The sequence below is a fragment of the Rhea pennata genome, chromosome 5 (genome assembly GCF_028389875.1).
Source record: "Rhea pennata isolate bPtePen1 chromosome 5, bPtePen1.pri, whole genome shotgun sequence".
Lineage (NCBI taxonomy): Eukaryota > Metazoa > Chordata > Aves > Rheiformes > Rheidae > Rhea > Rhea pennata.
In genome coordinates this window covers 66,858,743-66,885,246 of record NC_084667.1, presented here as the reverse complement: position 1 = coordinate 66,885,246, position 26,504 = coordinate 66,858,743, and the positions used below count along the sequence as shown (strand labels likewise).

General features: G+C 46.1%; 1 protein-coding gene across 2 annotated transcripts in view; it reads right to left on the bottom strand.

Moving 5' to 3' along the window:
• Positions 1-5,837: 5,837 nt before the first annotated feature.
• Positions 5,838-26,504, bottom strand: part of TXNDC16 (thioredoxin domain containing 16) — a 49,783-nt gene continuing 29,116 nt past the window's right edge. For both annotated transcript variants that reach the window (XM_062577739.1, XM_062577737.1), the window contains 7 exons: positions 23,002-23,170; positions 22,187-22,323; positions 15,776-15,860; positions 11,557-11,695; positions 10,775-10,935; positions 8,949-9,139; positions 5,838-8,005 (listed from right to left, as the gene is read on the bottom strand). In XM_062577739.1, the coding sequence (XP_062433723.1) occupies positions 7,725-8,005; positions 8,949-9,139; positions 10,775-10,935; positions 11,557-11,695; positions 15,776-15,860; positions 22,187-22,323; positions 23,002-23,170 (1,163 nt within the window). In that variant the 3' untranslated portion in view covers positions 5,838-7,724. The remainder of the gene's footprint in view (positions 8,006-8,948; positions 9,140-10,774; positions 10,936-11,556; positions 11,696-15,775; positions 15,861-22,186; positions 22,324-23,001; positions 23,171-26,504) is intronic.

Genomic DNA, 26,504 nt, shown 5'->3' with positions numbered 1-26,504 from the left:
GCTTTGGCCGGCGTCCCCAGACAGACGTCGACAGACGTCAGCCGGCGTTCAGCATCCGGGGAGGGGGTCTCCCGTCCCTTACGGCCCGTGTGCCCGTGCGCCGGGCCCCAACCGTCCCCGCGGGGAGGATCCGGGGTCAGCGAGCAGCCCCGGCCGAGCCCCGAGCGCGCCGGGAGGAGGAGCGGGGGCCGGGCGAGGCCGGCGCCGCCGGCTCCTCCGCGCCTGCCCGCTCGCAGCCTCGGCGCTCCCGCGGGCGCGGACCGGGCCGCGGCGCTCCGGGGGGGAAACGCGGCTTCCTCGGGCAAACCCGAACCTCGCAGCAAAGGACAACGGAGCGGAGCGGGTCCCTGCCTGCCTCCCCAGGGCTCCTCTCGCTCCTGCCTGGACCTGGGGCTCTGGGGGACGCTCGTCCCCCCGAGGTCCCCGGAGGTGGCAGGGCCCTCGGGCCGCCCGGGGGCTCGGGGACAGGCGGGGTGCAGGGCCGGCGCCGGGCGCCCAGGGCTCAGGCTCCTCTGATGCCCGCGGGTGTCATGCTGCAACGCTCCCTCGGCGCGCGACGGTGCCGGGATCCCCGCGTCCCCACGAGCCACCCGGCGGGGTCCCCCACCACGGCTCTCGGCTGTGTCCTCCAGCGGGACGGGGATGGGGCTGTCTCTGAGGCTTCCAGGCTGGTGGAAATGCCTTTGGGCTCTCTCTGGCCATAAAAACCCCCATCAGATGTTTAGTCCTGGCTGTAGCTAAACAGAGAGGTGGAATTTGAACCTGAAGATGATGAGCTGAAGGACTGATTCCTGGGAGAGAAAAAGGAGCCGGTCTGATGCTCCGCAGGTTCCTGCATCCGTGTGCGGAGGCACCGATGCTACTTCTTACCTCCTTGGCTGCGGGGTCCGTGGGGACAGGATGTCTTTGAAAAGCTCAGCCAAGGGAGCCCCATGGACCGCACAGCCTGGCTGGAGGCCATAAAGAGCCGGGTGCTGGCCACGTCCCTACTGCCCCTGTTCCCTGGGCTGGCAGCTTCCCTGGGCCTGTGGACTCTGGCTGCTGCCCACGGACATCGTTCCAGCTTGGCTCCTGGAAACATTCACAGTTATTTTTGGGCACTAACTGCCTTTCCAAATATTTGCTTTGGTGTTAGTGCATGGCCCCACTGGCAGCTGGGGCTCCCCTCCTCTGCTCGCCACTGCAGAAAGCTGGGGCGTCCAGCTTCCAGCCATCGCATCTGCCTGGGGAACCATCCCCTCCATGGTTGGAGTCCCACCTCTGCCTAGGGCTGCTTCTTCCAACCGCCATGATCCAGAGTGGTCAGAGGATCACCCAAAGCCCACCAGCATCTCCTCAGGTCACCCAGCCCTCCAAACCAAAGGGCTCTCATTCCCCAAAATGGTCACTTATGACTGGGTCCAGGTGGTGGAGAGAAGACCTCAAAACTGAAAATGCAACGGGACTCTGAGGAGATGGCAGCTCACACTGCATGGAGAGGTTCTGCTCTCTGCTTTCCTCCAGGCAGGACCAGCTGCTCTAAGTCATGGAGCAAGGCTGGGTAAGGGACACCGTGGTTTCTGTCCCCAAAGAGTCCACATTAGCCCCAGGTGCAAGGAGCTGCAGCAATCCGTCGGCACCTTTGCTGCCACTGAGGTTCCTGGTTTTCATCCTTTGAGGATGCCTGCGAAGAGCCCAGGGAGTCCAGCCCATGGGCTTGGGCAGCTGCCATTAGAAAGAGAACAACATCACCCTGTTTGGCGATACAACTATTTGTGTTGCGAGCAAGCCAAGAAATCCCCAGCCGATGGAGCAAAGGCCCTTCCCCACCTCCAAGCCGTGCTGATAGGGCTCCAGGCTGGAGCGAAGCTGGAGCCTTCCCAGCATGGCCCTGCCGGGGAACCGGCTCATGCGTTACCACCGAGGGCTGAATCATGGTGTTGCAGCCACAGCTGGTCTTTCAACACACGAAAGCGATTTGGCAACCTCCGCGGGCTATTAATAGAGCGGGGCCGTTTTGCGAGAGCCCCGCGCTGGGCTGGAGGAGCGCGGTGCTGCAGGGAGGCGAAGCAAACTCCGAGAGAGGCGAAGCACCGAGTTTGCCTAAGGAGAGGCTGAGCGAGCGGGGGAACAGCGTGCTGGGGAGCAGGAAGCGGAGCGATGCCCTCTCCTCCCTTATCGCCTCCGAGCCCCGCGCTGGCTCCGCCGAGCCGAGCGGGAACCATGAGCCCTGCAACGTGGCGCCAGGGGACGTGCCACCTGCACTCCTGTCCCAGCCCTGCGCACCCTGGGGGACACCCCGCCTGGGCTGGTCCTGCTCTCAGGGGGGTGGGAAGATGCCACGAAGGGATTTCCTTGGGAAAGCCTGTTCTCCTCCCAGCCAGGTCTCCCATTCCTTTGACTTTACCCAGAGGGGCATGACAGCCATCCTGCCTGCCCACCTGCAAGAGCAGCGAAGGCCCTGCATGGACACCCACCCCGGGGACAGAGCAGGACACCTTAGCTGGGGTGCATCCCAGCGGGAGATGCTGGAGAAGGGCATCTCTTCTTTATGTTTGGAAAGGAAAATACAGAGAAGGTGACATTAGGAGAGGTCATCTGCGCTGGTGAGAGGTTATCACAAAATAAAAGGCAGCCCATGCAGGTTACCTCCTCCCTCGCTGGGCTGCCTCTGGAGCACAGCTGTAGTTTTAGCAACGGAAGCACCAGACAGAAGAACCACCCTACGCAACAAGGAAACCCGGCCTGCCAGATGGGCAACCGTTATCTCATATCCCAGCTCCATCCTGCCCTGCGCTCTCCCTTCCTCACATCTACGTGAGCACAGCTCCTCTGCCCATCTTCTACCGTGCCAATACTACTCCAAGTACTTCCCTTCCCACCCCCGGACAGAGCTGTGCCCATCTCCAGATTCCTCCTGGACTGTTGACCAGCACCGCGCTCTGGTTAACAGGCCATGCGCAGCCCCAGCCTGCCCTCCCCTCACTGTGCAGGGAGCAAAGGCATCTTGCGACCTTGGCGAGTGGGTTTGGGTCTGGCAGTGTCTAACTGCAATGCCCTGGGCATTGGGATCACAGCCCCGGGGGCCAGGATGGTTTGTGTCACCGCTTTGAGATTAGACACTCTGATCCGAGGTGTGGGTTGGCATCCAGCTGCCTGCCTTGAGCTTCTCTGGACCAGGCTGATTGCAGAAAAAGCCTTGGCAGAAGAGTTGCCTCATACAGTAACTTTGGATTGAGAGCTCCAGCTTCGCTCTCACCCGGCCACTGCGGCTCCTTTGCTGCCGGAAAAGTCCCACAGGCAGGGGAGGGTGCAGGGTGCGTTCCTGAGGCTACCCTGCGGGAGGGCTCACAGCCAAGCCACGCTGGAGAGGAACCTGCCCTGCAGGCTGGCAGCTGGGAAACCGCCTCTGCCAGGCCAGGCAGGGCCAAGCAGCCAGACTGGATGAAGCAATTGCTCCCCACCACCTCCTCCTTCCCGCCTGCACCCGGCCTCACCAGACATTTTGTCCCTGCACAGCACCAGGCATCAGCAAGCACAAGAGATATGAGCCAGCCCACCAGGTCTTGCTCTGGTTCACATCCAGGCAGTGCTACTGCCGGGGATTCCTGCCACAGCAGCTCTCTGCGTGCAGGCAAACGCGTCCTTCCCGTGCCTGACTCCTGCATCATAGCCTCCCCTCTCCGTCCCTTCCCACTGCCAAGGGGTCTGTGCTTCCTTCCAGGAGGTGACATCCCCCCGTGCGTGCCTCCTCTCTGCTGCAGCCTCAGCCTTCACCATCACGCAGCTGTATCCCTAGCGCACGGCTGCATGGAGAGCCTGGCCATGGAGCGATGCTGACCAAGAGGGACTGTGGCCATCAGTGGTTCAGGGCACTAAGGCTGGGAGAGGCAGAGGACAGCCGATTTGGAAAATTCATCTTCCACCACAAGCATTGAGACCATCCAGGGAAAAGCTCTGTTTGCTTCCAGGGAGCTGGGAGAAACAACTTGATTGCTTCCTGACGTCCCACGTCTTGGAGAACACCCAGCAAAAGCATCCATGAGAGCAAGTGGGAACGTGCAGGGCTCCTGAGTCAGTTGGCACAGAGGTCTCAGCATGGCAGGCAGAAAGGGAACCTCAGTCCTGTATCCAAGTCCGCAGGGCTTTCAAGCAGTTCAATCCTGTGCCACTTGGCCAAGCAATGGGCCAGGGCACCCTCCCAAGCCATTTCTCAGTAATTTCTTTAAACGTGGAAACACAACACACAGCCTAAATGTGACCTCTGCTCTGGCAGCAAGCACTGCCGCAGCAAGCTTTTCTCACTCCTAACCAACAGTGATGGGTCCTCCCGAGGTCAGAGCACAGCAAATGGACATCATCACATCCTTTTAAACAGGAAACTGCCTTTTTGCTGTTAAAGTCAATCACATAATCCTTGTTCTTCTTCTTCTTTTTTTTTTTTTATATCATAATTTTATCTTTTGATCACTGACATTAAACATTCCCTGAAAGGCTCTCAAATGGCAGAAGTACATGCAAACGTCCAGCTTTGTCATACTGGTGAAGAAAATTTTGTACATGCAAAGCTTGATATGAAGGCATAAATAGTAAATACTGTACCAGTCAGAAAATCTAACAGTTTTTCAGATCCATAAGCAACTCACTAGCATCATCTCAGAAGACAAAGTTGTGGTTTACCAAAATGGACTTGTTTGTACTAAATGGTTGAAAAAGGAGCTGATAGCATCAGTGGTCACTGTGATCTTGCCTCTCTTTAACATCAGCCTGTGCTGAGACACAAAGGAGCTGCAGATATGCATGCAGTTCCTCAGAGATTGCTGGCCTCCTTCCCTTCCCCTGACATGCAGTGCGTGCAGGAAAGGGTTTATCTCTTCAAGCCGGGTGGGACTCGCTCTGTGCCTCGCAGCTGCTCCTCAGGACTCAAGAGCTCTTCTTCCTTGGACTCTCTTTTCACGCAAGGCCATAAAAAAACAACTCCACTGTTAAATATTTCTTTCTGCATTGCTCTAGGCCATAAAAACCAACTCCACTGTTGAATATTTCTTTCTGCATTGCTCTATCATCCTAGAGCCACAGCTATCAAAAATAACAATGTAGGATCGTTTCTTCCAGCAGATGAGAGTGCTGTAACATGTAGAGTACAATCAAACTGTTCCCACTATTCATAACATTTTTCCCCTGCACGTACATATCCTGGCACATACATACCTTGACAGGTTTCCTCCACACCCTAACTGCCTGCTTCTGCTATACAATTAAAAAGACATTTTATACTAAAAAAAAAAAAAAAAAACACCCACCCAACTCAAAGCCAGGCCTGTGCAACCTCATGTGGTCTGGAACTGTGACCTACACCCATGATCAGAGTCAGCAGCTCTGTAAAACACAGCTGCTGGCCAGTTCAGCGCTGCCAGCAGTGAGACACCCACGAGTGCGTCCCTTCCCTGAGTCACGGCAGGCATGAGCATCCCCTCGCAGCCTCAACAGATACCCACTTCCTGAACTCGCAGTCCTCCAGGATCAGTGAAAGAGCACTATCAGAGGCAGCAATTTTTCCCTTGGAAAAATTCTGCTGGAGCGTAACTGAGATGTGGCACTGACCCCTAGTGACAGGCTTCTGCCCTGGCACTGCACAGCTAAGGTCTGCAAGAAAAATGAAGTGCAGCCAAGTACAGTAGGGATCTGGGAACACTCTCTGTATTGCACAAAACCTGCTTAAGCAGTCCTTCTGCTTATGAACTTCAGTGGTCTGAGGGAGCCATTCCTGTAAGTGTGCTTCCCATCCTGAACATCCTGGTCCAGGACATCAGATGCTCCACTCAATGCAATGCTGTCACAACCAAAACAGAAGCAGATTAAGTGTACTTTAGATATACTTTATTTAAGAAATTTACTATAATCTCAGATACCACACTTCACCTGCACAAAATGGGAGAGTGATGCAGTAACAGGGAAGGCATCAGTCATATCATCAGGGACAGTACTGGAAATGATCCAGTGGATTCAGTGGAAATGACGTGGAGCATGGTATAAAGACCTTACGCAACAAAGGAATGATGGGAACTCACAGAAGTTCTGTTTCCACACTGATTCTACTCCTTCTCTGAGGAATATTCAGCTGCATAACAGACTCTGATCTGCATACTATAGATAATTACTTTACATATATATACAGTTTGGCTCTAAGCCTGATATCAAGTATAAAAACAGCAATTAAGGGCTTCAGAGAGAGCCCAAGACTGATGGACTACTACTGAGCATTGCAAACTACTCCCACCAGGTGGGATGCTTGCAAGAAGGGAAAGACTTCACAAAGCCTCAAGCAGTTCCTTAAAATGTTTTTTGCTTTTCCCCCCTCCTAACTTCAGAGCCATAAGCAGAAGGAGGATCCAACCCTCCTGGCACATCTCTGGTGTTGTGGAACAGAGCTCGCACGTACTGAAGGCGGTGGGAAGATTAGGATGGACATTAGCAGGATTAGACAAAGTTTCCCTCTGAACACACTGCACTCCCCAGACTACATCCTGTGCTCAAGAGCTGTCCTGCAAGGTCAGGCCCTCCAGAAAGGAATTAAAGGCCTTTTGCTGTCCCAGGGATGTGAGTAAAGCCCAGAATACTGCTTTCCCAGGCACTGAACCTCCCAGTCTAGACAAGGATGTGAGACACAGCTCCATCCCATGTTGGAACAGTCTGTCCCCAGCACTGACAGCCCTGCCCTTCATCTCCCCCTCCTCATTTCTAAAGTGTTCACCTCTCTGCAGACCTCATTCCCCACACCATCCCATGCTCAGATGAAACCAGCCTCACTACTGTCACCAAAACCAAAAAGAGCAGAGGCTGCAAACAGCCCCCTGGGCTCATAACCATGAAGCTGCCAGCATTGAGCAAAGCCATCTTCCAACCCACCTGACCTTGAGCTTTGCTGGCAAATTTTGTGGATGTGTTCTGGATATTCACAGCTGCTGTGATGATCTGAGTTCTGGACTTTATAACAAAATCACTTCAGCCAGATTCTCCTGTTATGAGAAGAAACATGCTCATGAATTCAGTTCACCATCTCAGGTGTAAACACAACTACGTGCCAGTTTAAACACTGCAGCCATAGAGTGAGCAGTATGTTTGCCTTCACAGCAACACATAGTTTCTCTGCAGATTTAAGTTTCTTGAGAGCAGAACTTGCTGACAGATAGTTCAGTAATGCCTCTAGTGGCATTACTAGAGGCAAGAGAGCTGTTCTTCTTCCTGGAACTGCTCATGGTCTTTCCGCTCAGAGGCAACCAAAGCATCTTTGTGAGATATATGGTGTCACAGGAACAGGCTGTGTTGATCTAACTTCTCCAGCATAATTTGTTGTGCACACAGGCTTTTAGCACGCAAAGTGGGCCTTTCCATTAACTACCAAGCAGACAGAACTCCTTCCCAGAAATCTCCATGTAGATCTGCTGTCATGATTTACCATGAAATGCAACAGGAACTGCACACAGGAGGGCCAAGTTATTGTTGTACAAACACATTGCTGGTACCAGAAATCACAAGCATGGCAGAAGTGCTGACACACTGCAGTGGGGAATTTGCCTTTAAACTGAAACTTAAGAGCTGTTTTATCCCTTCACTGCTAATTTGGCTAGTAAAGCACCTCTCTCTCTGTTGTAGAATGCTCACAGAGGACTCAGACTGTGAGACAGTTCTCTGGGCACTGTCCTATAGCCTCTCACTATTTCCCATAGCGGGATCTCTAGCTCTCACAGCTCACTATGTCTCTTTTCCCTTCCTGCTAGCCTTGGGGCTGTCCCCCGCAGGTCCCTCCCAGGGGACTGGCCTTTCTCTGCTTTCACCCCAGACTCCTCAGGCCGTTCCTCTCTGACTGTGGCTTTTTCTTCAGAGCTTTCTGGCTGCTGCTGCTCCTGTGTGTCCCCATGGCTGTAGGAGGTGTGCAGGATGAACTCAGGCACTGTTGTCTCCATCATCTGGAGGAAATTGTAAGCAGGAAGAGGTGGTTTCCAGTCTTCCTCAGATAAGGTACCTGAGAAGTGAATACAGTCAGATGTTAACAAGTTAAAAGGCTGTGATATCTCCTCTATGCAACCTGCTTTACATATATTCTCATTTCAAAGAAATTTTCACTCTTCCAGCAGATGCAAAATTAAAGATGTTTTCTTACGGAACACTCTCTCTCTTCACGTCTAACACTGCCACTGAAATCAAACCAATCACAGGTGAATTAACATTTACTGGAGCTGGCCAGGGCTCAGCTTCTCAGACGCTTGCTCCTCCATCCTCAGAGACCTAAACTGTGAAGTTCACAAGTGGCAACACTCTGTGTGTGGGTGGATTTTTCATTCAGGCCTCAAATAACAGTGTTAATGACAGAGCATTACTGTTAGGAGTGAGAGAAGACTGCTGTCTATCCAGAGAGGAAACAGTCCCACTAAATGAGGATGCTCTCCAATTTTTATTTTTAAGACTGATTGCACAGTTCACAGTGATTAAAAGCTTGAGAAAGCAGGCTGTACTGGCTGGTACAGCCCTTGCTCATGCAACGTGCTGTCCAACGGTCAATGTACCTCTTCTACACCCCAGAAAGCTGAAAAGCTAAATGAGCCTTTAGCAGTGGAGATAAAAAGATGTGTGGGTGGGTGGCTGGCTGACTAAAAGGGGCTTAGCCAGGTTAGCTCTCTGCAATGGGAGAGCACAGCTATGCTCGGGGATTATTACAAGGAAGAGTTGTTGATTCAGAACTATTTTTGCTTGCCTCTAAACATTAAACAGCCCTAAAGCAAACTCATGAATATGGGTATTCTGTTCTGGCCGGACTATTTGTACTTCTCCAACTCAAACTTAGAATAGCTATTTTTTCCATCATTAAATTCCAGGACAGAATTTATTGCACGTAATTTCTTCTTATAAACAGAGCAGGAGCAGACCAAGTGTGTGCTTAAGAACAATACAAACACTTTTCTACTTACTGCTGGGAATCTCCAATCCTGCTTTTAGCTTCTCCAGCCAAGACAAGATATTCATTTCAGTGACAGACTGGTCTGGTGGAAACCTGAATACTTGACCTGCTGTGTGAAGGCTCACCCAGACAAGAACAGGCAACGAAGGCAAGGTGGCAAAATAGGCCTTCAGGATCCCATGGCCCACAGGTGTGTTCTTCCTGTGGAGAAGATGAGATTCAACTTGCTGACCAACACTTTGGCAGCACAACATAAACGAGAGCCAAGAAAGCACCAAAGCCCATGGACAACATCCAGCAAAGCCCATGAGCATTTTATCCTTGGGACAGTTGTAGAAACTCATAGTAGTATTAGGAACTGAATGTGTTAAAAAAAACAATTAGCCAACTCTAATGAAGAACGAATGGACAGCAGATTATATGTATAAAGAAATCCTCCAGCACCAGGAACAGCTGAGACAAATTCTGTAGGGGTGTGTGAAGTTTCCTCAATCAGAAATTTTTAAGAGCAAGTAACACAGGAGTGACATATATTCAGCAGATCCCACCATGGTTAGCCCCACCATGTCTGGCCATTCTTTCTGCAAACAGAAATGCTGGCTGGAGATACTACCAGATCTTCCCAGCCTTGCTACTGTTACCACTCTGCAGCTGCAACAAGTCAACAGACAAAAGGGATACGATGAGCTATTACAGTAGGGTGTGTTCATGCAGCCTGTCCCTTGGCAGTCACAAGGTCTCTTTGCACAGCCAGTAGACAAAGACAAGGAATTGGAATAGCAACACCCACAAGTGATGTGGACAGAACCAGGAAAGGACATCTGACCGAGATGGAGAGGGCAACAACTGGAAGATGATGAGTCCTTCAGGTACTATTTTCAGGATGAGTGATGCACAGGATCTGAGTTGGCCCTCATCATGGGAATGTGGTCTTCCTTCTAGGATTATGTTATCCTTTCAAAGCCAATGGTTTTATTCTGCTTTCTCTTGTGGAAATGTTCTTGTGTCTTTAAAAAGACTAGCTATTTTTTTTTCAGTAAAGGAGAACAAAGGCAGATGTGTAGGTGGGGAAATTCCAGGGGCTCTTATTTCTTGCATATTACTGGCAAACAAATTGTCGTCTCTTATAAAACGTGTGCATTCCCCGTTAGCAAACTTCTGCCCACGCTGCTAGATGCTTCCCAGACTCTGAAGCACATTATGATTAAGTCAATGAGATGTCTCTGGGCTTGGGCAAAAACAACTGGAGACTAAAAACTGAAAATGCACTAGGGAGCAGAGAAATAATAATAATAATAATTTATATCTCCTAAAACTTCTATTTCTTAGCTCCTGCATTTGTTTCTTGATTATTTTCTAAGTGTGTCTTACAGGGCTTCTTCTAGATGCCCCTTCTTCTGAAAACTTTGTTTTCCTCCAGTCAACAATCAATAATTGCTGTGTTGTGCTTCCTTCTAATTGCCAACAGCATAATCACTTTAAGACACTTGAGGGGCAAATTTACTTTCTCCCATATGTGACGAGATACAAAAAACTCCAGAGCCAAGGTCAAACTTCCATGCAATACCCCTGAAAACACTTTACCCTTCTAAAAATTATTTCTGCCATCATTAAAATTCTACTGATTTTACTTTGCTGTGCTACTTTACAGCTGCCCAGAATACATACTGAATCATTGCTAAATGATTTGGACTCCCAACTCATTATGATTTCAGACTGAATAATCACATTACCAGCTAGATAGTGTTTTGAGTAACTGCAGACTTAGTTTTCTCTTACCCTGAAACAGTGAGAGTGAGGTAATGGAAAGAAACAAAAAGGTTTTTGCACACTCACAAATTCAGCCAGCAAGTTACAAACGCTTGCTGTGGTCTTCCTTTTGCCAGCTTCAGCATTTCCTTCCTTTCCATTTGACTGATGTCACCATCGCTAAACATGATGAGGAAGGGCTTTCTGAGTTGCAAATAGCGGGGCAAATTTTGCACTGTGATTTCTGGCTGCAAGAGATCAAAACAAGAAGTTGAGGTTTACAGGGAAGGGAGAGCAAGACAAAATCAGCCTTCCTGATCTTACATGAGCAGTCGCTGAGCAAGGCTGTAACATCCATGTTGAACAGATGCAGCACAAGCACATACGTGCGTGCTGGGATCTTGGTGCACTTCATAAGTGTCTACCCCCAACCCTGCCCTTCAGAAGCCAACTCTGAATGAGAAGATATACTCCAGAAGCATGGGTGTGAGCAGAAAGCAGGAAAGGCTCAGCTCAGCTCCACAAGGCATGGCTGCAAATAACTTCTGAAACTTGTGTGCTAGATACACAAAGGAGGCCCTCAAAGAGGCCGATCCAAGGCCATAGAGCGGGTCTGTGGTAATAAGCATATACCAGTCTATTGACTTCCATTCCAAGGTCTCTTCCCATAAGATCACACTGTAAATGATAGATCCCTGTCCAGATTGCCTGATCCAACTCATAGTTAAAAGTTAAAAACAAATGTAACTCAATGTGATAGGAATACTGAAAAAAGAACATTTATTTTGCACAGCTCCATGCTAAAAATCAGCACTTTTTCAAATGACTGCAGTCACAATAGCAAAAGGACACTTTTTTTTTTTACTTACAAAAATGTCCAGCAATTCATATCTGATCATCTGCACAATGTCCTGTGCACTCTGTTTGGACAAAGCAATGCCTTCCACACTCTGATCTCTGCTCCTAGCAAGGAGGAGGGCTGGAGGAGACACTGCATATTTACGAGACCTGAAAAAAAGGGACTGTTACAAGAACTCGGTGGGGAATCTGGTGCATACTGAATCTGCTGCATGCAGAGCTAGCATCCTCAGGGTTAAAAACTTTGAAGAGGATATGGGGCAGAGGAACGGTGCTGTTCAAAGGCACAGCCCACCTGCAGGAAGGAACAGCCTCGAACAGACCCTAACTGTCGGCCCTTAGAGGAGTGCTCTGCACATCGCATTTCCCCACCCCTCCAAGCCCCTCCAGGCCAGATTTGAGCCAACAGGGAGAGATGTGGCTGACACGTACCCTCACCCTCTTCCAAAACAACCACTTACCTAGCTTGCACTGCACACTAAACATGCACAAACACACACACAAACACCACATTCTTCTGCAAAAAGCCCATCAGCACCTAAATAAAAGGAAAAATCTGAAACGTCAGTCTAAACTATTTGCTGGCACTTGCCTCTCTTCCATTTTCACACCCAACATTAGGTGGCACAAATACCCTCGGCACTCCCGAGGCAGGCAAGCACAAGGCCTCAGACTCCCTCTGAAGGGCACCAAACCACGAGCTTGGTTCTATATGCTTAAATTTCAGCCTCTGAATTTTGGCTTTGCAAACATGAGCTGTTTTGCTGAAGCCCAGCACTACGCTACAGAAACACGCATGGCCTGTGAGCTTTCTCTGAGCAGAGAAATCAGTTCATTCTTTGTTCCCTAATTTTCTTCTGGTAAAAAAAGGTTTGAGGGCATTTAAAGAAAAGCTGAACAGGTGGAAAGAGCAAAAATAAGAGAGTCTGAGCAATGAGAGGGCATGGGCCACATCACAACAGAACAGTTTTCCAAAAGTTAGAGGAACTTCAGTCCTGAAGACTCCAGATGTTAGTGCCTGGAGGAAGGGTGAGACAGAGGAAGGAAACTGCCTTAATTGTTTTCTGGGGTGTTTGCAGCTCGCAACCAGTGCCCATAGCTGCTGAGTCCTGTGAGCTGCTGACTCCAGAGCATGGTGTGACTGAACCAAAGATGAGTCTCACGGTTCAGGTGGATCAGGTAGTTTGGTATAGCCCCTACAGAAATGGGACCACTGCAGCCTCCGTGGGCTGAGAAACAGGGTCTCCAGGTAACAGGTCATACTTAGTTCAATGAGCTGTTTCAGCTGGCCACACTGAGTTGAAAATTGCTGGTGTTTATGTGGTGACAAGACCAAGCACTGCTCTTGTTCCACCCCTTCCTCGATTCTCTCATTCATTCAACTCCCACTGGAACTTGAATTGGAAAGCTGCACTCTTTGGCTTCGGTTATCATCGTGGGTTCTTTTAATGAACCAACTCCAAATCGGCATGATTGCTCACAGCAAACTCAGACACAGACAGCAATGACCGCTCTTTCAGATACACAGAGTGCTTTCTTTAAAAGCCAAGAGTCTTAAGATAAGTGAAGATAAGGTTATTGCCTATCTCAGCACAAAGAGATCTGGGGACCTTTTGGGCTGTGGAGGTGGAAAGCCTTTGATTTCTGTTTCAAAAGTAATCTGCTCTGCCTTTTCCTTTTTCCATATAAGGAAGATCTAACACAGACTCAGTCTACTGCAGAACAAACACTAGTTATTTTTAATGAAAGGCAGATCATGGAAAAATCATGTTACAACCAGTTTATTTCCCTCTGTGGTTTGCCCAGGCAAAATCATTGTGGACACTTACTTTAACAGTTCTGAATATGACAGAGATTGGTTTGAAGTTGCTTTAAAAATCTTGGTGTTTGGTGTTTTGGGTCACAGGGTCACTAATGCAGGCAAGTGAAGGTTACTGCAGACAACATGTTTCCATGCTTTGACTCATAACTAGGCTTTTCACTTCCCCCATAAAAACACTCATCTGTCTGGAAAAAACACATCCACTGCAGGCTTTTCAGAGGCATTTTGCACTTCTCGAACTTCCATAGGTCTTAAAGAGAAATGAGAGTTGCATAATACTGCCAGAAAACCAACGTATTCTCCATCTAATAGCAAGAGTCTACTCTGAAATCACTTCTTGTATTACAGATAACATGGCCAATACACAGCAACTGGTTGTATTGTTGCCTGTGACAGCTTTCTATTCATATAGCAGAGGTCTTCAGATGCACAATGAGACTTGCATTTAAATACAAAACATCTGCAAACACACACTTGGCAAGGGTATATGCCATCTAAGTATTTAAGAAACAAATAGTGACTTTATTGAAAGCATTTCTTCCTTAACACTTTGTTCATAGTTACCACTGAGTAGGTGTTTGCTAAGCAAACAGTTTTACTAAAAATTTAATTCTAAATTACTAAAAACATTTTTGGTGTATTTGTAACCTTCTTCCCTGGTAAAGGGAAATGCAACAAGAACAGTTTCTGTCTCAGCTTTCTGTGGCTTGGGAGCCACAAACATTTCCTCCTTGAGCACTTAGCAGAAGAATAGCTTTGCTTTTCTTAAGAGGGAAGTGAGCCTAGCTCTTGCATAAGGAATTCCTGTAAGTGTTTACTTTCTGCTTATGGTGAGAAGATGACCATCTACAGTAGCTTCACCCACAAATCACAATTAAAAACACCTTCCATGCAGCCAAAATTCAAACTTGGCAGAATGAATATCAACATAAACTGTATTAACTATTCCAACTACATAGGAGCATGCTATAGACTATAGCTGCAGCAGGAGGATTGAGGTATATTCTTGTGTATGTTGCTGCTGACAGAACCCAGACTTTTTCTATCGGTTTCTTTTTGTTTTGGAACATCACCCTGACTTCTGTTATTTTTTCCATCTATCAGCTCAGCAGAGATGATCAGGGAAGAAGTCTTTCAGCATCTGAGCTCAAGTTTTTCACCCTGCTGCTACTTCTGACTGCCATACCTGAAATTATGCAGCAGTTTCCCACTCCGGTGCTGAACAGGACTTGGTACTGCCTCACTTCTGAAATCTGACCAGAGCTGGTGCTTTGGGCTCAGTTTAGTTAAGAGAGATGTGTTTGCAAGATATTTACATTTTTACTCTCCAAGCACATCACAAAAACGCGCTAGTGTCTCATCAAACACAGTAGAGATGCAGCACATTCGTAAGAAGCTAATGAAAATAACTTGTCGTGTTACAACTCATACTTGGACAAAAGGCCAAAGACCTTCTGAGATTTTTTAACTCTGTCTTGATGGCTAATTCCTGATGGAAACGAGATACCAGAACAATTTAACGATCCCCTCTGGATCTAGCTCCGTTTGTAGGCATTGAAGTATCTCTTACAGTCTGATCTGAAGCACTTATACCTGAGATTGACTCCAGCAAGGGGTTAAGTGCATGGACTGATATATGCTTAAATCCCATTATCTCTAACTTTGCTTAAAGCTAAGCCTGCAGCTGATGTTCTTATTCAGTCAGGAACTGGAGAAGAAAGCCTTGATTTCACCTTTATCATGTTTACAGGAAGAAAGCTCCTATACTTTTCCATTTTTCCTGCAGAAAGAAGGTGCACCCGCTCCTTACCACCATTTCCAAATGGAGCTTATGTCTTGTCCCTGCCAAAGGGAGGGAAATGGCTTGTCACATTTTTCAAGAAAAATAGTGTGTGATTAATTGAAGAAATGATAGAAGTGATTTCTTCCCTGGGATTGGCAGTTGCAAACATTTTGCAGACAGATGTGAGTGTTCACAAGGAAGCTGGGTGAGACAGAACTGGTTTAACATCTTTCATAGTGCTATGGAAAGGCAATCTGCTCCATGCCACAGCAGCTCCTTGGCTGGTGTTTGAGGGCTTTCAACACAGTTTCAACCAGATCCAATCCCCACTCCACCTCTAGCCAGGATGCTACTGAGAGAGATTTGGGGGTACATATGTGCTGAGCCACACACGCCCCAGCAGCAGCGGCAATCACAACTGCAAATCCTCCTGCTCCCTGGCTAATAGAAACAGCAAGTCCACGATCTATTCCATCTCACACGGTATCTTGTGAAGAGATGGCATTATGCAACTGTTCAAATACGGCAGGGAAAAGAACTTCTGAACTCAGCATGGCCAGTAATACTTCCTTCACAAAAGCAAATTAGTTTAAATTCTCACCAAATGAAAACACAAACAACTCACAAAGCCAAGGCATCATCTTCAAAATACAATCCCAGCGTTACATGTCCACTTAAGATGTTTCCTGCCTCCACAAAAGCTTCCTTGGCTGTAAAAAATAGATACGTAAGTTAACAATAGAAAGAAGTATCAGCTTCCTTCTGCAAATCAAATCACTGTATCTGCATATTTAATACCTTCCCACAATCAAATCACTGTGTCTGCATACCTAATACCCTCCCATAGCAAACTGTCAGTTGCTAACAAAAAAAAAAAAAAAAAAAAAAAGCTTGCGGATGATGAAAAACGGATGCATCTCATGGCCACAGGCTACGGAAGGGCAGGGTTGGCAGCAACTGACAGGGTGAGATCAGGAGAAAGTTCCTATTATTAGTGCAGTATTTGCTCACTAGCCACCAGCAATGAGTTTCCAGGATCTGCATAACTGAGATACTGATGGAAAGTGAAATTGCTTTACTGACTTAAAGACTGTAAGAGCTCTTTGAAACAGGACACCAGTTTTAAGTCTAAACAGAAATCTTATAAATCTCAGCGACCTTTTGGAAATGACTGATGATTACTTAACTGGAGTATTGTTAAGTGCCCAGTAGATAAACCAACCTCTGCCCTCAAGTGTCTTTTGGTCTAAGCCAGCATATGCAATGTGGCTCAGCCAGGTTCTAGACTGGGACAGGCTCCAGAGATGATCAGGGAAAGAGGACTGTAAAAGCAGGCCTTGCTGATCCCCACACATTGAAGGCCAGGTAAGGAATACTGTCTCTAAATAAAAGAGGGGGAAGAGTCAGTTCAAACTAACAGTCAATGTTGACTCAAGAGGGAGTGGGTATAAACTGGCTCTGAACATCTTGTGCCTGAGAAATGGAAGAAAGTGCTAGCATCAGAATAGGTAAGGGCTGGAACAGGCATCAAACTAGGACAGGGAAGGTTAAAAAGCTAACAAGCTTGAAGACAGCGTGCTCGACTAAGGAAGAGAGGCAGACGCAAAGAGAGGGCAGCATCTCAGCTGTCTCAGCTCAGAGAGCAGTGTCCTAGCACAAATCACTGGGCTTTCAGAGACAGTGAGCTCAGACAGAGGACAAGGAGAAAATGAAGGGACTGGGGCTCTCACATCACTGCTAAAGCCAGCAGCGCTGGAGGACTGAGGACAGAGCTGGCTGCAGAGCTGGTTTATATCCTTATAAAAGGCCTCAGTTCTAGGCAACTAGATACAGGGTAGAGAGAAACTTTGTGAGAACATGTAACCATTCTGGGTAAGCTTGTAAAATACAGGTATAGCAGCTACAGATCAGAGATCAAAAACACTGCTGCCAAAGCAGCTAGGCTGAAAACAGGGCAGATTTCAATCCTCCTTGTTTTTTTTTTTTTTTTTAAGAAATTGGTCAATTTAAAGCAAAGGGGTTTTTTTTGTTTTTTTGTTTTTTTGTTTTTTTAAGAAGACTTAAAGAGAATTAGAAATCAAGCACCGAGGAGAAGCTAAGTTTCCCCAAGAGTTACACTTTAGATGCAGGCAAAATATGCGTTACTTTTATGGCTTTAATAAAATTGCATTCATATACCGTTTAGTGTTCTTCATAACATACATCATCATATCACAGCTGGCTAACAAAAACACTTGAGACCAGTGACTCAGACCTCAACAAACTCAGGCTGCCTCAAAAATTGGTCACTTCTTGGTCTTTTGCCTCTGGCTTTTCAGCTACATTCAAAGTCATGCTTTCCATTGTGCTCTCCTGGAACCACAGGGGCTACAAAATACTTTCATATTGTTTTCCTTTCCAAATAGGAGCTCAGACCCTTATAGGAGTGGCTCACAGAGTTCAGACATTGTAAGAAGCAACACACATCACAAGGCTCATGACACAGCTTGGCCAGCTCATCCTGTTGTGAGGTAGGGAAAATATCACTGGATGAGTCTGACACCGGTTTGGGCATTTGCTTGGTCTTTGGTCACTGGATTTTCACAAAGGACCAGCTGATTAGGAACACTGGGAGCTGCTCACCAGCAAAATCTCTGCAAACGTTTTAGTGGCCCAGCCACCAGAGAAAAAGCAATTGGGATGATTCTGAGCTACCCCTGTGCTACAAGGCACTGAAGGAGAAAGGCCAAGGCAGAAAGAGCAGGCTTAAATCCAAGCTTCAAGACAGCACTTTCATAGGCATTTATCTTTAGACACTCACTTGAGATATAAGCATGTGTTCAAGTGCTGTCTTGGAGAAGCACTGGCTACAGGAATTCTCTCCTAAATGAAGACAGCTTTCAGCAGAATCTAGGTGCATTCATTTCATCAGGTTCACCCCAGCTGGGATCTCCCCTCCCTGTCACGCTCTGCTTTTGATTTACCGCATTTGGAGGACTATCTGTCACAGCAACAGTCGTAGCTTGCTGCAAGAAAACTCCAAATTCACACGGTTCCATTACAGACACTAAGCACTTCCAAAGCAGTAATTTAAATATTTCCTGGAATCCTAGTCAGCCTCCCCTGAGGACACTGTTTTAATTCCCCAGATAAATTTGGAAAGGGAATAAAACTGCCAGAAAGGGAAGGGTCTGTAGCTCCTGCAGAATTTTCAGAGGGTAAGCATAACCCCCTTCATCCATCCAGCATCAGCTTAAAAGCATCTCACAGAATCACGTTCTCCAGTAGCACCTGCAGCATATTTGCATACCTTCTTCCAGCCCAAGGTACCAGCCAGCTGGCTGTAAATTAAAATTATGCTGAAAGTCTTTACTACACAGGAAACAGTTACATGACCAAATCTACTAGGTGGTGCAAGAGACCACAGTGGCAGGTAAACAGTGTAATGCACGCAACATAGTAAAGGGAGGGGTCTCAAATCAAGCAGAAGAGAGCTTATTGTTAACTGCAGATTCACACAAAGTCTAATTAAAAGAGTCTCTGGAAAACTATCTAAAACTATAAATACCATGGCATGCATTCTGTTTAGTATCACCTTGCTCTATACTGGCCTGAATGAAGGTTTGATCTTACTAAAGCTAAGCTGCAATTGTCCATACTGCTTTCCTCTACTTGTGATGCTGCTATCGTGCCTGACGGCTTCTGTTGAGAACCAGGGCATGGCTTAGACAGCATACGATCTCAGAGCGAGTCAGTAACCATGATACACCATTTCTTCTAACACAAGCCCTACCTGTCAGCCAAGGAGGGGTTGGGACTGGGTACCACAGAACAGGAAAAACACAGCCTTGCAGAAAATCTTTCAAGGACCAAACTCACTGCCACAGGATGCTCCAGAGATCATGCACAGATTCAAAGAGGGGTTGTATAGCTTATAACAGATTATACCATCAGCAGCTATTAGAAGCAAAATCAGCATAATACTTCTGTGATAAGGAAGACCCTGAACTGCTAATTAGTATAGCTAGGGTCCATGTTGCTTATATCCTTTTTCTAAATATCCACTGCTGGATACAAGACACAGGCATGCTGGCCCTATGTTCTGTTCCAGCATAAGCTGGATCATGGGTTTCTGTATAGATTAATAGTCTTTGCACAGATGAAGACATGATACACAACATACAGCAAAAATCAGAAGCAGCCTGCCTGTTTCCAAAGTGCTGAAGGATACACAGAAGACAGTCAGCACTTGGGTAACACTAATGCTAGAAAGTCCTACAATGTTACTAGAGCTTGGTGAAGCACAGGTGAATTTTTAAACCATTATTGCACATTTTAAGGCAGTGTTTTACTTCCAAGTTTGCTTCCAATTTCTGACTAGCAAATAAGTTTCTCCCCTATAAAGTCTCCAAATTTCCAAGAAACTGCTCATTCATTGTCCTAATAATATGATGCATGTCTCTGTAATAATTTTTAATTACATTTTTTCCTGAAAGCTCTTTTAGCTCAGAACCACTGAAAGGCATCTTAATACAGTTCTGACGTAAGTGTTGGAAAAAAACCAGGGCTTATTTTAACTAGACATCCTGTTGCTCTATTTCACTTAACCGGAAATGACAGTGACATGATGATGTGCTGGTCCAGGTTACAGCAGGAATTCTTGCCATGAGAAAATCATTGGAAATTCCAGAGAAGCCTGCAGGCTGATAAGAGCAGCTGTGTCGTTTCCCTGGTTCAGGCCTAGGTTTGGTGCCACACAGAAGGCTCCTCCTTTCTGCCCTATTTGAGTATCTTGCTGCATGATACTCAGATTTCCTTCAGGTTACATACTTTGAAAGCATCATGTATTTCATCTCCCTTGGCATCTGTGGCTGAGTTACTCTGACTGCAGATGCCATTCCAGATTGCCTTTTCCCTTGGGGCACACTCAGTCTGCAGTCTAGCTGGCTCCACAGAGCCAGCTGGAAGCCTCCAGGACTCTTGTTTCCACAGACAATGCAGGTCTGGAAATTAACTTCTTCCGTATGGGAAAGTCTCCGGAAATAGTCTGAGCTCACCAATCCAGCCAGATCCAGGCCGCATCCTCGCAGAGAATCTGCCTCACAGTCCCCACATTGTCTGAGATCCTATTATCTGCATTAATATAAGCTCTGTTACTCCAGACATTGGAGTTGACTATGTATGGAACACAGGGGAGCTTTTGGAGCTCAGCTCTCGAAAACGACGGAAAAATAGTCAAAAGGTTTTTGAGACCAACAGGTTTGGTTTTCCACTAAATTTAACAGGCTTTGACACAGGCACTCCAGAAGAAGAAAGCTGCATTCGCAGGTAGCTAATGTCAACGCAACCCAAATGCTGTCCAGTTGGTTCCAGACATGTTTTGTTCTTTTCTCTGAGCATTCTGGATTCCCTTTTAATCTTCTCATCTGAGAAAGTGGTCTGATTGTATTTAACCAAAATTCATAGGCACAACAGAGCTTCACAACAGAAAATAGTCTGAAAAGTTTATCTTCAAAGACCAAAATCTCCCTTTTCACTACAGTAATTCCTAGGGATAGTTAGTAACTGAGAGATTGTAGGGTTGGGAACATCCTAGCTGTCCACTATGACTTTGACTAAAGCATGATCTGATGTCCCAATTCCAGACTGACTTCACTCCCTCTCCCCTTCTAACATATGCGATTGTCACATAAAGAGTCAGTGTAGCTGTCATATCCATTTTCCTGTCTTTCAGCAAGACCCACTGGATCCTGTAGTACAGCTATGGCATGCAACTAACTGATACTGGTATGGTATTCAAATAACTAATAACAAACTGCATAGCAAACATGGGCAAGGAAAGCAGGACTCTTCCAAATTTCAGTCAATCTACTGGCCTAGCACAGGCCAGGAATAAACTAGCAGAGATTACAGGGAAAGACAAATTCAGACATGTTCAGATACTCCTTCCAGCAACTTTGCTATGTGTTTATAGCTGGTGCCCATCACTGTGGTGTCTGTGCTCACCTGTTTCAAAGTCCAAAGGTGGATTTCACAGAGTTATTAGCATTTTACTGTTTATGATACAAGAACTCTATTTTTATATTGTTGCTGCTTTGCTTTAAAAAAAAAAAAAAAAAAGATTTCAGATTGTTTGTTGTTTGCAGGGAGGGGAACTCCCATAGTAGTAATAGGAGGAATCAACAAAAAAATTTTCACTAGAGGATTTGATAAGTTTTTTTTTTTTTTTTTTTTTTTTAAGGAAAAAAAAAAAAGAGCATGCCCCTTTGGGGCAGTTCCAGCTTTGCCACACTCATCTGTTCTGGAAACTCATTGCAGTAATGGACTAAGGACAGTTACCAATCCTTCTACTTGACAGCTGTGAGGCCACCCCTGAAATACTGTGTCCAGTTTCAGGACCCAATTCAAGAAGGAAATGGAAGAACTGGGGAGTGTCTGGCAGAGGGCTACTACAGTGCTTAGAGGCATAGGGTATATGGCCTTCAGAAAAAGGCTGAGGGAGCTGGGCTTGTTCCATCAGATGAAGAGGCTAAGAGGGGATTTAACAGCAGTTTACAGCTACTTTGAAGGTGAGTTACAAACACAACAGAGTTAAACTCTTGATGCTAAGCATCAGGAGATAAAACAGGAACAGCAGACAAATTGTGGCTTGGGAAGTTCAGGTTGGACATCTGGGAAGACATCTTTGCTCAGAAGGTGGGGAAGCCCTGGAATAGTCACCCAGGGCATTGTTCTTTCCTACTGCTCCAAGCACAGTGCTGATCTCCATCAGTTGTCAAATGACACCACACAGTATATAAATATGCCCACATTTACTGGGTGACAGTGACATATCCTCTGAGTTAGGACACAGACCTTAGGTCACACACCTAAAACCACCTGCCATCTTCTGCTTGCAAGAAGTAAGAAAGGCCATACAAGGTAGGCTTTTGATGTGAGCAAACATGGTTTGCCACCTGGAGAACATGGAATACAGAGGAACTTCCAAACACCCAGAATTGTCCCTCTCCCACCAGGAACGAAATGGGCACATCTAACCTATTATTACAGCACTAACCTACACTTGTGGCTTTGCTAAATACTCCTAGAATTGAAGTATGGTGATAGGATGAAAGCTCAGATGGGAGTTCTCCTCTTAAATAGTCTTCTGCTTCATCAATTGTGGCCAGCTTCAGAGGGCAGGAAACTTGGCTCCTATAAAAAGGCAAAGAAACAACATGGACACCTTGTTCTTCACTTTTGGGACAAGATGACAAACTGGCATCTAAATCCTCATTACGTCCCAATCAAATATGACAACTGTTATGTCTCATTAGAGAGAGAAGCCAGTTGCCTTCTGGAAAGGAAGGGCAATTCAATGTCACTGCAATGCACTAGGCCTGGTTACTAGAAGGAGAGAACAGCCATAAAGCCAAACTGACTGCTCTGAAATCCTATCTGCACACAAAAGGTAGTTTGATACCTCTCAGTTTAACTGCAGAGCTCCCTTAGTTTAGAGTAAAGGGTTAGCTCTGCCTCCACTAAAATCAAAGACAGCTTTGCCACCAATATCATGAGGTTACAACCTGACCCAAAGAGCCTTCTTGGATTGGAGCCCACATTAAAAGTAACAGGGAAGGAATTCCAGCAAAGAGAAGGACAGTGACAGCAGGCAGATGTATTGTCCAAGAATAGATGCTCCCTGACAATGAAAAGCATGGAAAGTTATGCTAATTTCCAAACCAGGTCTAAAACCAGATCTGACATTATTTTTCCCCAAAGGAATTCCATTTCACATTCTTCACGTTCCATTCCTACAAAGGCAGTGAAGTATCCAGAACATCATCTAGTGGATGTACCGCTCTTTGTTGGGACTCATTAACAGACACTTACAATATGATGAAACTGGCCAGTTCTTCTGTTCCCAACATGCCGTTGTAGGTCAGTGATCGCCCTCCCTTTTCATAAATTCTGATGGTAGGAAACTGAGTGATGTTCTCTTTTGTGCAAACTCCAGGCCAGTCCCAGCAGTTTACTTGAGAGAGCAAAAGCCCCTGAGTTCCTAGGAAGAAAAAGAAAATACATAATAAATAGTATCAGAGGCAAAAAACTGTGGATGAAAATACTGAAAAAATTTTGTGAATTTCCTTGCATATCATTGCATATATTCATACTAATACTTTCAGAACTCCTGTTTGCTTTGATGAAAATCTTAGAAGGCTGGATCTTAACACAGTGTGCACTTGCACTAAGTACAGGTGGGCTACCACTGAAAAGCGGCAAGATCATTCCTGGAGCCAAATGCTGCTTTCTGTGAGCAGGATGTCAAAAATCCAGCCCTGAGTAAATACTCCATTTGGGTCCAGGTCATCTCCCTCTTGAAGCTGTTCACACATACATCTTACAAATTTGAGCGTAATGATAACAATTTCCAAACGTTTTTAATAAATACCTTGTCAGGTGTGAAAAGATCCAAACAATAGACTACGGAGAGAGCAAACTCAGGGAAGTGCTTCTTGGAAGGAAATTCTCAGGGACAAGAGACATCCACAGCATCTGGCTGGTTGCTCAATGAAACACATGAGACAAGTATCCAGGAGCCAAAAGGCAGTAAGGAAAAGTGCTAGAAATACTTTAAGAATAAGGCCAAGACAAAGAAGCCATGTAAACCCTCACTTAAAAGAAAAAGCAAAGATAAAGGTTGGCATGGAGGAGGCTGATGTATTCCAGGCATTTTCACTTAAAATGCTGCCCAGTATTGAAAAGTGTCCATTTTCTCTAAAACACAGGACTAAATGCACAAAGAGCAGTTCAAGGTCCTGTAAACAAGACAGACATAACACCAGCCGACAGTCTGATGGCATTCACCCTACTGTACCTATGGAAGCTCCTCATCTCTGAGTCACTAGCAGTTACCTTTAGGACCTTAAGACAGACTTGAGTCTCAACTAAAGACAAGGAAGAGTGAGTACTTGAGAAATACAGGGCAGTCAGTCTAACTTTGATTCCAGTTGACTAGAAGTTGTGTGTGTTTTTCTTGAGCTTCATGAAAGTCATAAACCCAAGGGATTTATAAGCATCAAAACAAATGAATGCTGGTTACCTGCAGGCTTTCCACACAACCAAGACAGTCCTGGCAACCCCAGTGTCCTTAGCAGCCTTCCTTTCATCTGCAGGCTGGGCAAAAACTAGCACATGCTGCTGCTAGTCCACTGCTAAGCACGTTCTAACCATCTGGCAGGTGAGCTGTGACTGGCTTAACTAGCCACTACCTCTTAGTTGCCAAGCTTGCCTAACTTGCCTCTTACCTACTCGTAGGCTTGACCAACAGCAGCAGACCTGTGTACAGTCCTCAGGCCATACGTTGTCCATGCCCATTGCAGGAATTTAGTATCTCACAGATCTTTACACCTTCATTAAATTTGTTTGAACAGGATTCAATAGTTACATGGGAAAGATGGGCTAAATGTAGAGACAAGTACATACATGGAAGCAGATTATTGCAAGGTGCTCTGTCCTTCAGAAACCAGGGTAAGGGGAGCCAATGTGTATTTCTCAAGATAAAGAAACTGAGCTTTCTCAATCTGTCCTGTGTTTGGTTCTGACCAAAAGTTTTAAGGACCTGGATGATGGAATGAAGAACACACATCCAGTCTGCAAAAGATCGCAAACCCAGAGAGGCAGAAAGCAATCTGAAGGGAAAAGAATAACAGCGACACTCTAACAGGAAACTGGGTGTACAGATACTATCAGTGCTGAAGAAAAAGGCAAAGCTCATTCTAGGTTGAACTCCCAACAGCAGTGTTTGCAAGGCACAGGAGGAAAGTGATTGCTGTTCTATTCTGTCCTGCTGAGACCTCTGCAAGGCCCAGCAAACCCTCATGCAGTTTTTGAAGCATGTTTTTGGAAAGACGTAGGCATATGAGAGAAAATCTGGAGGAGGGAAGGTTTAGAAAATTTGTCCACTGAGAAGTCCAAAACCTGGGTTCTTTTCAATTGAAAAAAATCAACTGGAAAAAGGAGATTAGATCTAACAACATGAAAGGTCTGCTTCAGAGGTGACTGCAGCCACTTCGGCAAGGAAAAGACAATTAATTTCCTGGTAGTGAGGTTTAGTCAGGTATTATAAGAAGCATCTGAAAGCCAAACTTAGTAACTGAGTCTTCAGCAGAAAAGCTGTGGAAAGGTTTTGACCACAAGTTAGACATGTGCCTGCGAGTGACTGGCAAGGTATCCCCACAGATAAGGTGAAGGTACAGGTAACCTCTTAGCATATTTTCCATCCCCATCCATGTCCTTGACACCCCAATGGGCCATTTGCTGCATCCCCTGTTTTAGGTTCTGCTTTGCAGCTCTTTCACATTAGCAGTTCACAGCTGTTCTGCCTTATGTCAAATCAAATGTATGAACAGAAACAAGTGGCAGCACTGAGCTAATGGTCTGTAATTCTACTCAGTCAGGAGTCGTCAAAACACTGAGAGCACAAATCATTTGTGTCTTTCTCCAGGCTGGGAAATAACATCTTAAATTGAAAGCCTGCTCCTGGATTTATTTTATACCTCTGATCTGGCATGGCTGGTTCTCATCATCTATCACCATATAATCTTTTGTCTTGCCCAAATCAGAAAGAAAGAGATGCAGAAACAAGGCTTTCATGTCTTGTTAAAACTGAGTTGCAAGGCTGCTCTAAGGTCCCTAATATATGAGCCTATGTGTTCCCACAGGAGCTGTGGACACGACCCTGAGGGTTTATGTACCAAAAGTGACCATGATCTCCAAAGGAGCCCCAACTAGCCTGAGGAACACTTTGTACAGGATGATCACTGTACCATCCCAAATTGGACCATGTTATTAGTTACTGAATAAGCAGCAGTTTCAGGAGTTAAAGTCAGTAACAAACTGTTCAGCTTTGTGGTCACTGCTGAGACGCTGGATGGGAAGAGAGGTGAAAGAGGAACACAAAATCCTTCTGTGCTATGATTTTAAGTGCTACCAAAACCAGCAACAAAAAGAACTTCTATCCTAGGGGTCTTATAAACCCAGGACAATAAAAATCACCAAGGTTACAGAGAACATTGAGACACACACACAAAAAAAATCCCCTAAACATCTAATTCTTTGGAGGGCATAGTGTTAGAAACAGCTCACTTGGAGAGCTGGTCCAAAGGCTACAAGATGAAATAAAAATAGGTTGTGTATAAACTGCTGCAGTTCAAGAGCAGCAATCCAACACAGAATGAGGAATGACCACCTGGACAGCACCACTGCAGGAAAAGACCTGAGGAAATTCCATTGACCACAAGCTGTTGACATGTTACAAATGCTCTGTGTTTGATAAAAGGAAAAGGCATACCATGTTCTGGCAGACCATGGTCCCTCTCAGGATCCCACCCAGC